The sequence below is a fragment of the Euwallacea similis genome, chromosome 25, assembly GCF_039881205.1.
Source record: "Euwallacea similis isolate ESF13 chromosome 25, ESF131.1, whole genome shotgun sequence".
Taxonomy (NCBI): domain Eukaryota; kingdom Metazoa; phylum Arthropoda; class Insecta; order Coleoptera; family Curculionidae; genus Euwallacea; species Euwallacea similis.
The window spans coordinates 759,633-775,007 of record NC_089633.1 but is presented as its reverse complement, the minus strand read 5'-3'; the positions used below and the strand labels follow the sequence as shown (position 1 = coordinate 775,007).

The 15,375-nt window shown below is 38.7% G+C and overlaps 1 protein-coding gene across 1 annotated transcript; it reads left to right on the top strand.

The window, feature by feature from the left end:
- Nucleotides 1–1,935: 1,935 nt before the first annotated feature.
- Nucleotides 1,936–3,912, top strand: LOC136416805 (uncharacterized). Its single transcript, XM_066402161.1, has one exon. The coding sequence runs from the start codon at nucleotides 1,936–1,938 to the stop codon at nucleotides 3,910–3,912; it is 1,977 nt and encodes a 658-aa protein (XP_066258258.1).
- The last annotated feature ends 11,463 nt before the right edge of the window (nucleotides 3,913–15,375 follow it).

Genomic DNA, 15,375 nt, shown 5'->3' with positions numbered 1-15,375 from the left:
CTCCCAGCATTCACGTCTCACATAAAAACGTTTTGTTTTGATATTTGCTTTGATATTTTGGACTAGTTTGAAGGGAAAGATGGTTTGTAACGGTTGTGAATTATCGTTAAAAGATTTGATCGTAATGTTAAGTGATAGAAGGCAATTCGTGGATTTTTTAACAAATCATGGACTGTTAGTGAAATATAGCTATTGCAAAACTTGTAAAAATCGATTAGAAATTAACATAAATAGTTTATTGTTTACTTGTGGCCGAAAATACAAGAAAAGTAAAAAAGTTAAGAAGTGTGCCTTCAAAAAAAATGCAAAAAGAGGAACGTGGTTTCAAATGTCGAAATTATCGTTGGAGAATATAATGTATTTCACTGTTTTGTGGTTACGATTAGGATTTCCTCGACAAGGATTTATAATGAAAGAGCTTAAATGCAATTCCAATACTGTTGTAAAGTGGTCATCATATTGCAGAGAAGTGTGTATTCAGTGGGTACTTAAAAATTCAGAAAAAATTGGTGCAGTTGAAAAAATTGTGGAAATAGATGAAGCAAAGTTTGGGAAGCGAAAATTCAATAGAGGACGTAGGATTCAAGGAAAATGGATCTTTGGTGAGTTCGAGAGAGATACTAAGAGAGTTTTTCTAGTTCCAGTTGAAAATAGGACCTCACAAACTTTGCTCCAAATTATTAAAGAATGGATACATCCTGGAACCACTATTGTATCGGATTGTTGGAGAGCATATGATGTTTTAAAAAATCAAGAATATCAGCACTTGCAAATTAATCACTCCCTTGTTGTTCCCTATGTTGATCCTAATGATCGGCAAATTCACACTCAAAATATAGAGCGTATATGGAGAGATGTCCGTGGTGGAATTCCCAGATATGGAAGAAAAGAGCCCCGTTTTGTTGGATATCTAGCAGAATTTTTGTTTAAACGGTCCTTTCCTTTATTAAGCGACATTCATTATTTCTCTATTGAAATTGCAAAGATACATCCACCTCAGTAAGGAAATTTATTTCATTTAGTTCAGGTTAGTTCGGATCACCTCAGTAAAGGAAATTTATTTCATTTAGTTTCAATTCTTATCAAGCAATATGTTTTTCATTTACTTATTTTCATCAGAATTTATATTTTTTTCAATTGCGATTGCAATTAAAATAAAATTGTAAAATTTTTGTGTATCTTTCTTGCGCAGGGGCCACGCTAGTATTTTAGTCGATTAAGTGAAGTGTCTTTCGGGATTCATGGAGTGAATTGGAGTGCTGAGTGAGGTAATTATCAACAACGTTTCAGATCTTTAAAGCAACAAAATATTACATACCCATAGTGAAGCAGTTTACCCCACCCAGCACCCCTATTCGCTACACGATTCCGTAAGACAGTTGGATTTGGAAAAATGTTCAACTTAAAAAAAAGTGTGAAAGAGGCATTTGCGCGCCTTTGTCCCTTTAGAAAAGTTGTTCAAAATGGCCTTTAGAATAACATATTAAAAAATCAGAACGATCGGAGCGAAAACCGTTTACGGTACTGTTACCAACCGTAACCTAATCTTATACGCGGGTAATGGCGGGTTAAGAGCGCCCCGAATCTAGAGAGCTCTCTCTTTCTTTCGAGTGGCTCACCAGAACTATTATCCGCAAGTAGAATTCAAAGTGTATCCGTTAATATCAATAAACCCTATTGTTAAAACCCTAGACAACGTTAGAAAAACCTACATTTATTTTAAATTATGGAATCTAATGATTCATTACCTTCCACATCAGCGTCGCTGAATGTTAAGTGTGTGATTTGTTCACGTGTCTGGAGAAAAGTGCCTGGAAAGGTAAAATGTATCAACACTCCTGAAGACGTCCGTTTATATTTAAAAGTATTCTTTCAGTTCAACAGAATCGCACCGTGTGCGGATATTGTCGCATTTGCTTTTATAAAAAGCAAAGAATGCTGGTCCCAATTCAGCAAAATGCTGGATTTCCTAATGACATCTCTAAAAATCCCGTGGTGGAAGAGTCGATTCAGATTAATATCAACGAGAATAGCGATGATTCCGATACAGACGATACACGTGATCCTGAAGTTAAATATAATTTAACATCTAATGAACAGGCCGAAGAATTAGTTAGTCTGAAAATCGATCGCACCGTTGCAACTCACAAATATTGCATCATTTGTGGTGGTAATACAACTTCCAATTTAATGTTGATTCCCGAGAAGGTTCGTTGCCAGAGTTACGCAAAGAGAAAACTGTTTGTTCCAATTGGCGATAGATGCTGCAGAAGTCACATCATTTTCGACTCATTTTTTGAGGAAGATTTAATGATGATCAAGGTATATTCAAATATTTCTGAAATCACATCGAAAGAGCTCTCTTGCATGATGGAAAACTTAGCGATTAGTTGTGATAAAAGTTTGTTTGATCAAGTCTCGGATTTTTCTATGCCCGAAACACAATTAAGACTTTTCACAAGCTTGACTTGGGAGAATTTATTGCAGTTAAAAGAAATGCTAACGTCTCTTAGAAATTCTTGTAACAGAACCACCACACAGGCCATCGTTACCTTTTTATTCAAACATAAAACCGATAATTCACATGAACTAATTGCTTCCATTCTTCATTTACCCAATAAAGGGGTCGTCTCGAAGTATCTTAAATCAGTGAGATGTGCTTTTGTCCAAAATATTCTAGCTAAACACTTTGGATGTCAAAATACGACTAGGGAAAAAATTATATATGAAACGAATCCAATTGCTCGAACAGTACTTGAAGCTGATAATGAGGATTTAATTCTGATATGTGATGGCACTTATGCTCGACATCAGAAAAGCACAAACAATGAATATCAAAGGAGATCGTTTTCTGGTCAAAAGAAAGTACCTTTGTGTAAACCATTCACGACATGTACCACTAGTGGTTTTGTTGTCGACATGCTTGGACCGTTCGGCGCAAACGAAAATGATGCGCGAATTTTAAGAACAATTCTGGAAGCTGAGAATACGGGATTGTCCGATTTACTGGAGGCAAGGGATATTTTTGTACTGGACAGAGGATTTCGGGACGTAATAGAATATTTAAACAGTAAAGGATACAAAACAGCCATGCCAGCTCTCAGAGGCAAACGCAAACAGTTAGAGAGTTTAGAAGCCAATCGCTCGAGACTTATAACAAAAGTCCGATGGGTCGTTGAAGCTGTTCACGGTATTTTGAAACAAAAATATCAATTACTTGACCGGAAAATAGATAATAAGATCGTCCCGACAATAGGCGAGTATTTTAGAATCGCGGCTGTTTTACAAAATCAGTTTGGACAACGATTAACTTCCGATAAAGAAGCTGGAGAAGAAATCATCGCAAGGATGCAAGCGCTAGTAGATACACCGAATTACTTGGCGGAAGAAGTAGAAACAGGAAAATGGGCGCGTAAGAAAGTTATTTTCAGACGGATTACTTCAAATGCGATAAAGGATTTCCCTCAATTAACAGAAGCTCAATTAATATTACTTTTCACAGGTACTTATCAATTGGGCCAAGCTAAATCGTATTTAGCAGAGATAAAGAACGAAGATGGTTCCCTGAATGTTGACTACTTGAAAGAGAATGCAACTATTTTGAGAATACAATCTCGTTCTAGGCATAGTAATCGGAAAACCTACACCTCTTTCATCGATTATACGCTAAAACGAAATGATGTAGCAGGTATATGCCGCTATTGCTGTGATTGCGCGAATGGAAAGCGTACTGTCGGTTGTTGTTCTCATGTGGCTGCAATTATTTATTATTTATCACATGCTCGTTACTTAGCCCGAATTATCAACCCGGCCGAGATTTTAACCAACATGTTTAAGAACACTGGTTTCGTAGGTGTCCAAGAAGACAGTGATACGGATGAAGACGCTGACGTCACCACCCTATCTGATTAATAACCAGTCTTCTCAAAAACATTGAATTTCTTCCCTTCTTTCTGGGTACATAATTATACTTACTTGCCCATCACTTTAGAAGGCAGCTCTAGGGGATCTATGCCGTATACAGTATGTCCACAGATAGAGGGCCCAAGAGGACAAATGGACAAAAAATGTCGTCATTCGACAAAAAGTCATTCTTGATAAAAGTTTCTGCTTCTCGAAAAAATACGATTTACGAAGATACTTTTGAACTTTTTTATACAGGGTGCCCAAAAACTACGAACACATGAAATATTATCAAGAGTAAACTACCTTTATTTCTCATTTTGAAGCAAAATGGTAAATAAAAAACAGATTTCAAATCCTATCCAAAGTTTACAGACAAAATTTTAACTGAGTATTCCATGTTTTATTTTTCTTTTAAAATTCAACCAATTTCTAATTTTACCTTTTTCACCTCATTTCACGTATTTGCAACAAGCATGACAACAAATGTCACAATATTAATTAATAATCTCGTTTTGAAAAATAATTTTTTGTGGCCTGCAAGAAGTCCTGACCTCACTATTTCTAACACATATCTTTGGGGCCGTTTGAAGCAATTAACGTTTCAGCAACCCATTGATAATAATATCGATATTTTAAAACAGAGAATTTTAGAGTCAGTTTAAATGATTTCACTTGAGGAGATAAGAAGAAGTTATAATCACATTAGACAGCAGTTTGAGAAATGCGTCGAATACGGGGGAGGTGTGTTTGAATAAGTAATATCTACTAACTTTTATTTTGAATTACTTATAAACTATTTTGGAATAGTGAAATTTTGTATCTAAACTTTGGATAGGATTGGAAATCTGTTTTTTAATTACCATTTTGCTCCAAAATGAGAAATAAAGCTAGTTTATTCTTGATAGTATTTCATGTGTTCGTACTTTTTGGACACCCTGTATAAAAAAGTTCAAAGTTATCTTCCTAAATCGTATTTTTTCGAGAAGCAGAGACTTTTATCAAGAACGATCTTTTGTCGAAAAACGACATTTTTTGTCCATTTGTCCTCTTGGGCCCTCTATCTGTGGACATACTGTATATTGTATAATGACGTCATTTGGTGTTGATGCTATTTTCTGCCGCATTAGTTATATGAATTATATGGATTTAGACTTATAAGTTATTGATATTTATATACCTATGTGGTGCACGTAATTTAGTTCAGGTGCTAATTGTTAGTACCTGTTTTACGTTATTAATAATTAGTTCATTTATAGGTGTATTATAATCTGGTTGTTGTCATAGGTAGGTCTGGCAAACCACCAATTATTATTATTTTTTAGAGTATTTTGTGAATAGTTACTTTTTGTCAAATTAGTTTATTTAAGTAGTTGTCAAGATTAAAATAAAAGAGTTCCTTACAACATTCGCGATCATCAACATCTTTTAACCACACAAGGACACCTATATTTTCAATCGTTATATCCCAAATACTAAATTTGATACAAATCTGATTCAACGTGGGTAGATACTTCGAGAGGCCCTCTACACAGTGTGCAAAAATGACTAGTATACCAAAGTGCGAACTCCTCTAAAATCACCTAAGTTTTTTTTTGAGATTTCGGCCCTTTGGCATCATCCGATAAATCTAGAATTATATGAAAATAAAAAGGTGGTTACTGAAGGACGCACCATTTTGCCCCACGCTGTACGATGAATAGTTCCCGAGATATGGCGTTTTAAAGTTTTCACCCTCAACCCCGTCCTATCCTTGAATGGTGAGACTTAAGAAGTTGAAATTTTATGTGGTAAGTCCTTTGAGTGATAGGGACAATTGGTAAAAATTTCAGATCGATCGCCCGTGGGGGCCGAATTGACCCCTTAACCTTACACGGCCTTTGTCACTACATTTAATCTTGCTTCAATTGGTCCACTATGTGTCGCGCGATCGGCATTATTTTATGATTTTTTATACAAATTATCAGAGTAAACGTATGGGATGTAGTCTGCCAGACTACAACATGGTGATTTATGTGATTTAAATTGTGTTGGATACCCACCCAATTCACCACATGTTACTTACTTCGAATCTAAAGATAACCAAAAGCGCATAAATCGCTCAATTTAAGAGATATTTTAGTTTGACCGTGAGAACCTATAGGTGAAAGTATTCACGCGTATTCTTAAGACATCATGACTCTCTCGCCACTCATGTTAGTGTTATCAGTGACTTGGCCCTTCGCAGAGTCGATGTGTTAAAATGTTAATTGCAAAAACATTTTAAGGTCTACTTTTATCGTTTAAACTAAAATCCCAAAGTTCGTGGGAACCTACCTAATCAGTGTTCCGATTGGTCAATCAGAACAAAGTGGGCAAATATGAAACTCTGCTCATTTTCCCAGGGCTAATTTCAAAAAATCAAAAAATCAGTTAAAGAGTAGAACTTGAGGTGTAAAGTAGATATTCACGTTTCCTCCGAATTCCAACAATTGTATAAGTTGATATGGCTGGTCCATCAAAAAGAGTTTGTTTTGGTGATAAAAATTTCGAGGAAAGACTTATATAGTGGTTTAGTGATGATGGCATTGGAGCTAGTGACATAGGAAGTGCATCAGAATCTGAAAACATTGAATCTGAACACGATACGGTTTCCGAGTTTTCTGCTGAAGCGGAAAGAGACAACGACGATAATCTAGACTCTAATAATGCAGTTAGCGGAATTGGTTCAAAGAAAAAGAAATATTATTATGGAAAAAACCGTTTTAAATGGTGTGTTGCAGAAGTTCGTCCTTCATCACGCGTTAGAAAACATAATATAGTCTTGAAAGTCCCTACTGTGAAAGGAAAAGTCCGTCAGGTAGGTGAAAGTTCAAGTCCTGTTTCTGTATTGAATTTATTTTTCTGTGAGGAAATTTTCCAACAAATTATCCAGTGGATAAACCATTTACTTTCTCAGATGCGCATAAATTATAACGACTAAAACAGCATTAATCACCTCTGAGATGTCGATAAAACTGAATTGCAAGCCTTTCTAGGTCTTTTGATTTATACGTACATCGATTTTCAAGTCAAACCATGAAAATATAAAAACACTTTTTGCAACAGACGAGACCGGCAGAGATATATTCAGAGCAGTAATGAGCCAAAACCGATTTACAATTCTGTTAACTGCTTTGTGATTTGATAATCCCGAGACAATGGTTGATCGTAAAAAAGAAAACCCAGCAGCTGCAATTTCCGAATTTTTCGTTATTGGACTTCTTCCACCAAATCTGAATGAAGAAGACGTCAAGAAAGATGTACTGGAGCAAGGAATCGAAACCTTTTCAGTCCAGAAGATGAGGGGCAGGGTGGACAAGAGAACATTGCCACTGATGTTAGTCGAAGTAAATCCCGAAGATAAACAGATAATCTTCGCGGTACAGAGATGTTGTGACCTCAGCGTGAGAGTTGAGGCCCAAAGGCAACAGTCAGGACCGGCGCAATGCCACCGTTGCCAGCAATTTGGGCACTCTCAGAGATTCTGCACGATTGCACCAAAATACGTAAAGTGCGGAGAAGACCACCACACAGAGGACTTCAAGAAAGCCAAAAATGTCTCTGCCAAATGCGAGAATTGTGAAAGACCTCATCCTGCCAGTTACAGGAGATGCAAAAAAGTCCCCCAACCCTCCAAATCTTCCAACGAACCTCTAAAGAAAACGAAGAAGAGGACGGTAACGAAAGAGGCTCCAATCCCTCCGCCCTTCAAGCCAGGAATCAGCTACACTGCAGCGGCAAAAACAATAACAAATACCCCCAACAAAAAAGAGCCTGTTGACTTCCAGCAGGCTCTAAAGTAGATGCAGATGATGTATTTAGCAATGAGTGCATTCTTCGCCAATCTCCCTAAAGTACAAGGTTAATGGAAGTACATCCAAAACCTTCAGCACTGCAGATAATATCATGGAACATTAATGGTATTAAGAGGCATAAATCAGAACTGCAGGAGCTGCTACAACGTCAAAACCCCTATATAGTAGCCATCCAGGAGACCAGGCTACGACCTATGGAAGACTTCAAGATTTCAGGATATCAAACACACAAAAAGAACAAAGAAAATCAAGGAGAAGTGGTACACGGAGGAACTGTTGAAATCCTATACTCAACCATAAGTTATCCAAATTAATAGTAAACAGTTTTTCTAGCGGCGTCTAAAGACAAATGGATTGATTTCCTATGAACGTAGCAGTTATGATTATATATATTTTTTTTTAGAGTTAGTTCTATATATAAGTTTAGTCTGAAGATTTGTCGTCCACAAGACGTACACGATTCTTGGTCCTCTCTAATTTCTTTTCTTTTTGGATAATAAAGTTATTTCATTCTAAGTTGTACCTCTTATTATCTCCTAAATTCCAACAGGAACAGCACTTCTCGTTAAGAACAATAGCCAGCACGTCCAGTTGCTGCCGATAGAAACATAACGAACGGAAGCTATAGCAGGGGAGGTTATTACTGCCAGGAGTAGATTAAGAATTGCTTCCTGCTATCACACACCCACCCTAAGGCTCTTGCAAAACGACCTGGAAAAAGTTCTTTTTAAGAAACAAAGAAGACAAGATATAACTATCGAGGAATTCAATGCGAAATCTCCAGACTGGCATAGTAGAGTCAGAAATCCAAACGACAGGTAGCTAGAATATTTTCTAGAAAAGAAAGAAAACGTGCACGTAATAGCAATGGAAGAGCCTACACTACACGTACTGGCAACTGTGGGGACGAACGACGTCTTGGATATCATGCTAGTCAAGGATCTAGCCTTGGGAGTAGAGATGGAAGTTCTACAGGAAGGATCCTCCGATCACAATCCAATCCGAGTTTTACTCGGATACGGACCACCGGTAGAGGACACAATCAAACTCAAAAGGACAAATTGAGGCCTGTTCAAAACAACATTGCAAAGAGATTCATCTGTCATTAACAGAATTGAAAATGTAGTTGAAATCGAGGAGGCCTTTTCAATTCTGGAAAGAGACATAAGAACAGTACTAAACGCGAGCTCGAAAATCACAAAGAAACCAAGGATAAGGGATTACTTGAACAAAATTCCGGAGGAAACCAAACAGCTGATTCAGCAAAGGAGACGAGCCAAGAAAAAGGCTTTTAGGACAAATACCCCGGCCAACAAAAATGCTCTGTGCCAACTGAACAGAAGGTTCAAAGTGGCGCTGCAGGAAGTCAGGGAAAAACAGTGGTAGGAGCACTTGGAATCCCTTAACCCGCAGGACAGGAGCAAGTGGAAAACGTTCAAAGCGATAAAATCAAAGAGGAAACTGATTCCTCCCATCCAAGGGGAACGAGGAATCGTGTATACTACAGAAGATAAAGCAGAGGCGTTTGCCGACAGCTTGGAAAAACAATTTCGAGAAAACGAAATTGAGGACGACGACGCCGAAGACTGGGAAGAAGAAGTCGACAGACGCGTCAGACAAATGGAAAACATGGAGGACCGGGAAATCATCAGACACGTAACGCCAAACGAAATAAAGGAGATCATACGGCACTTGAAAGTAAAAAAAGCACCCGGATGCGATCAGATCGGAAATCAGATTCTTAAGAAGTTGCCAGTACGAGGGGTAGTCGCAGTGGTGAACATCGCGAATGCGGTCCTGAAGCTACAGCACTTCCCGGAGAACTGGAAGAAGGCTGATATCATCCTGCTGCCCAAATGAGGAAAAAATCACCTCCTTCCGCAGAACTACAAACTGATAAGTTTCCTGCCACACATGGGAAAAGTCGTGGAAAGAGTCATTCTGAGAAGACTGAGAGAATGCGAAGAAGACTTCAAAACTATCCCCGACGAACAGTTTGGGTTTAGAAAGCAACATTCTACAGAACTTCAGGTGCTGAGAATGACGGAATTCATCACGGAGAGCTTCAACAGGAAACAGGCTGCAGGAGCAGTACTGTTGGACATAGCAAAGGCATTCTATAGAATTTGGCACAACGGCCTATTGGTAAAGATGATAGATGCGGGATTCAAAATCTCGCTGGTCAAACTTGTCGGAACTTTTCTACGAAACAGGACATTCCGGACTAATCTGGATCGACACCATTCGACGTATAGGGCAATAGAAGCGGGAGTACCTCAAGGAGCGGTACTATCCCCGTTCCTGTACAATATCTGCGTGTCAGACCCTCCTAGGAAAGAAAACACACAACTGGCACTATAAGCCGACTATGCGGCGATACTGGCTAGATCCTGGAACGGGACAATGCTACTCAGGCATCTGCAACAGGAGATCACAGATCTGGAGAAATGGTTTTCGAAATGGAAAATCGACATAAATGCGGAGAAGATCCAGGCCATCGTCTTCAAACGAAGAAGAAAAATCAGGACCGAAAACCATCCATGGTGATCAAAAACGAACAGATACCGTGGAACAACAAGGTCACGTACCTGGGTGTGGACATGAAAGAAGATTTACGTGACAGTATCGAAAATAAGGCATAAAGCAAAAATGACAAGAGCAAAACTGTACCCGATGCTAAGGAGGAACTCCAAATTTCCCTTTAGGAACAAGATCACGCTCATCAAAACAGTTATACAACCACAGCTAACGTATGCATCAACAGCATGGAGTTATGCAGCCAAGACGCATCTGAAAAGTCTTCAGGTAATGGAAAACATTGCTCTAAGGACGGCTCTAGGTGCGCCTTGGTTCGTTAGCAATGAAACGATAAAGAGAGATCTGAATTACAGAACAATGCGGATGTCATCAAGGACCATGCAATCAAGACATTCCAAGCAACGGAAACACATCCAAACGAGTTGATGAGGAGGGCAACCGACTACAGTCTGGAAAATGCCATACCGCACAAGAGACCGAGACATCAGTTGCTGGACAACGGATGATGAAGAGAACCTACCCACACAGGACCAAACAAGTGGAAAGACTTGAAACAAAAACAGAAAAAGAGCCAAAAGGCAACCTCGCAATGATGGAAGGAAAAAGGCCAGATAGTCTTTCTGGTACTTCAGACACATCATTGCAAACCAGCAACCAACGAGGGACACAACCGACGAAGAAAGAAGCGTCCAGAAGGACAGAAGAGGGAAGAAGAACTCCCTGTCGGCAGGGTGACTCAAGCCAAAGATCCGGACGGTGACTTAGACTCACCTACCGAGCAAGGCACGAAAAAGGTCAAGAGCGTTGGCAGAGCAAAAAGCGATAGTTGCGCTTGACTCTGTTATCTCATGCTAAACATCAAAAGCGGTTCAAATTCGCGATAGAGGAGTTCGGGCACGGGCTCCAAATCCTCTGCTAACACGGTTTTCTTTAGTGGGTGAAACCCCACACAGGCTGGTAGTACGGACTCTAGTACCGTCTTATCGACAAGATTTTTTATCTCTAGGGTCGCGTCCCAACAAAAAAAATCTGAACTTTTCTAAGACTTTATTGAAAACTGTCAGGATTCATATGGTATGGGAGAACCGATGACTATCCATGAAATGCTCGTTAGTTTTAGAGGAAGAACCCACTTCAAGATATACAGGGTGGCGCACTTCGCCTCCCGTCTCCTATAGCTCGGTTATCATTGACAGTAGGATTTCGATATTTTGTATACTTTACCTGTGTCTTAGGACGTACTCCAGGAAAATATTTCTAATTATACAGGGTGTCCCAAAAAAGTGTGACGATACCGAACTTTTTTTTAATGGAACACCCTATTTTTTTCACATTTAAATGCTTTCTATGATTGTCTACATATTCCTGAAATTTTGTTGAGATCGGTTAAATAATATCAGCGAAAAAAATTACATTTGCGCCTCTAGCTTGAAAAAATAATAAAAAATAGAAATAATGTCTATGTAAAGAAACTACTCAAGATGCTTATTAAGCATGGTTTAATAGTTTTATTAAAAAAGTTTCGATGATCGATATTGTACAGGGTCTCCAAAATTTAGCGTCACATTTTTCAAACTTCAAAGTATTTTATTTTTCTTATTTTAAATTGTGACCCACGAATATTTTAATTTAGTTCGATGTAGAATTCAAAAACAAACATTTTTCGAATTACATGTCTGTCGCAATTCTTAACACTTCGAGAGTTGTTCGCGGAAAAAACAAATTTTGTTCACATTTGTATCGCAACTTTTGTGAAGTGTGTTGCAATCGGTCATAATTTTTACTCATTATGCCTAGAGAGCGTAGAATTGAACAGATCCGTCAGCTTAGTGACTTTGAGAGGGGGCGGATTGTTGGGTTGCGCGAAGCAGGTCTGTCGGTCAGAGAAGTGTCTAGAAGAACTAACAGATCCTTAGGAACCATAGTGCGGTGTTACCAGGCGTGGACTCAGGAAGGCCGTGGGCACAGAGCCAGAGGCACTGGGCGACTCAGAGGAACCACAGAGCGCGAAGATCGTCGATTGCGACTTTTGGCTCTTAGAGACAGATTTAGCAGCAGTCGAGCTATTGCAAATCAGTGGTTTGAAGAACATGGGAATAGGGTTGGTATGCGTATAGTATATCGCCGAATACGAAGTTTTGGCCTTTTGTCCTATCGTCCGCATTGGGTGCTGCCTCTCACTCGCGAACATCGATCTAACCGCTTACAATGGTGTAGAGAGAGGATTCAGTGGGACCAAGAATGGACTCAGGTGATCTTTAGTGATAAATCGCGCTCCTGTCTGGGGATGAACGATGGTCGGGCAAGGGTGAGAAGGCGACGGGGTGAAAGGCGAGATCCACAATTTGACAGATAGCGTCATGTCCACCGTACTGTAGGCGTTATGGTATGGGGTGCTATCGCATATGGTAGCAGGTCACCCCTAGTTTTCATTAGAGGCAACATGACTGCCCAACGCTATATCCAAGAAGTGTTGGAGCCATATGTGATTCCATATTTTCGAACTATCCCGAACGCTATTTTCCAGCAAGACAATGCTAGACCTCATGCTGCTAGGCAAACAATAACGTTCATGGATCAACATCAAATCAACCGTTTACCCTGGCCACCTCGATCGCCGAATCTGTCGCCTATTGAACATGTTTGGGACATGATTGGCCGCAGACTGTTGAATTTACAGCACCCTCCACAGACTTTAGCAGCGCTTACTCATGAAGTTCAGATTGCCTGGAATGAGATACCTCAAGGAGACATTGACAATCTTATTAGATCCGAGCCCAGGCGTATCAATGAGTTTATAAGGAACCGTGGATGCTCAACACACTATTGAAAAAAAAATGAAATTCTTCCTCTGATCTTGCTGAAAATGTGATCATTGAATAAGTATGTGGTACTGAACACGTACAAAAAAAATTATCAAAAGAAAATTATCTTTAATGGGTGTTTACCTTTCTTTGTCACGCAGTATATCTTATCAAGGAGGAAAGTTGGCGTTATTTTTTCTGACGAGTCGAAATATAATATAATGTTTTTGGGAGCGACGGTAAAGTGAAAATATGGAGAAAACCCAATTCGGAGCTGTAACGTAAAAATATATGTAAATACGACAATCAAACACGGAGGAGGACATGTCATGGTTTGGGGGTGCTTTTTGGCACAAGGCACGGGTTTTTTAGTATTCATGGAAGGGAACATGAATGCAAATCACTATATACAAATTTTACGAGAAAAATTTGCAGGCAAGTGCTGAAAAATTTGGTATCCCCAATACATTCCAGTATTACCAAGATAATGACCCCCAAGCACAAAGCTCGCAAAACGAAGAAATGGTTATTATACAACTGTCCTAAGATACTGGAAACTCCTCCACAATCCCCCGACTGCAACTGTTCGGACCTTAGTAATTAACTCATATATTAAGATTTTTCTATCGATTAATTTGTCACCACCAAGTGTATGATTTAGTCTGGCGGTGATAAGAGAATCCTTAAGTGAGAGCATTTTGTGTCCAACCTTACGTTTTGAATGTATCTTTTATTTAGTCTAGGTAATCACATCACTCTTATATTCCAACGTGGGAATGAATAATTTTAATTTATGTCTCAGTGTGGAATGTATGTTGGAATTTTAGATGAACTTAGAGAAGGCAGTTAGGTTTGAGACACCACGCGAATGGTCTCGAACTCATCCGCTAACTCAAATTTGATAATTTACTCATTTGTTAATAGTAACTCTTTCTTTAATATTAAGCAGAAGAACACAATAAATATCAAGTAAAAAGTGAGAGTTATTGTATCTCGAAAGCAGTTTCTCTGAGACTGAAAACATCAGAGTGGTCCTTTAAGAAAATCCAGTCAACCATCGACTTCACACTAGAGGAATAAAGTTTGATCTTCGAGTCGCGGAATACAACTGTTTTTGCGAATTTCGAATCAAACAAGCTTCCTCCATTGGACCCAATCAGCAACCCTATAGAAAATTTATAGGACTACTTCGACCAAAGAGTACATGAGCACTCAATATCTAGTAAAACTGAATTGAAATTACGTTTACAAAAAAAAGGCAAACAATACCTGTAGAATATTGTGTTGGATACCCGTCCAAATCATCTGCTATGCCTCATCCCAAACGAAGCGATAACCAATATACATAAATCGCTCAACTTGAGGGATGTTCTGGTTTGACCGTGAGAACCATTAGGTAAAACTATTCTCGAGTACTCTTAACACACTGTGACTCTGTCGCCACTCACCAGTCCTTATCAATAATCTGGCCCTTCGCAGAGTCACACGTGCTAAGACGTTAATTGCAAAAAGCTTTTAAGGTCTGTTTTTTCTCATTCAATCTAAAAATCCTAAGTTCATGGGAACCTACCAAACCTGTGTTCTGATTGGTCAACTAGAACAAAATGGGCCGAAACCAAATTCTGCTCATTTTCCCTGCTTTCTTTTTTTTTGGCAGATTTAGAGTGAAAGTCGAGGTATAAACTAAAATCCAACCTTCCTCCAAATTAATACTTGAGATTCTAACGCACCTAATACAGTAAAAGTTATCATAGATTTTTAAATATAGACTTGTTGACGTTTACAGTAGTGTTTTTCTCGACCATCGTCCTGATTTGTCGTGGCGGTACCCACGTACAAAAGAATACCTGGTGTCAGAAATTTTCCCTTAAGACTCCAACACCTTGATCAAGCCACTATAGAAAGTGCCTTTAAGGAGTTTATTCAAAGTAGAAGCAATGATTTTTATGAAAATGGAATTGCAAAACTTGTCGCTAAATGACAAAAATGTGCAGATTGTAATGATGCATATTTCGATTAAATATAATAATTTTTGAAAAAGTTATAGTCTCTTAAAAGTCACGAGTAAAATCGGACATTTTATGTGAAACAACCTAATATTAGGTCGTGTAGTATGAAATGAGTAGATTCTCGAAATGCCACATTCAACTGCGAATAACTTCACTCTAAATCTATATTTAAACTTGACCTTTTTATGTGGAAAAGGCACATTCTTCCTCTTTCGATCAGAGTTTAAAGTGTTAAAAATTATTGAAAACTTTTATTTTTATAAAAATTTTTGTGCAGCCATTCAA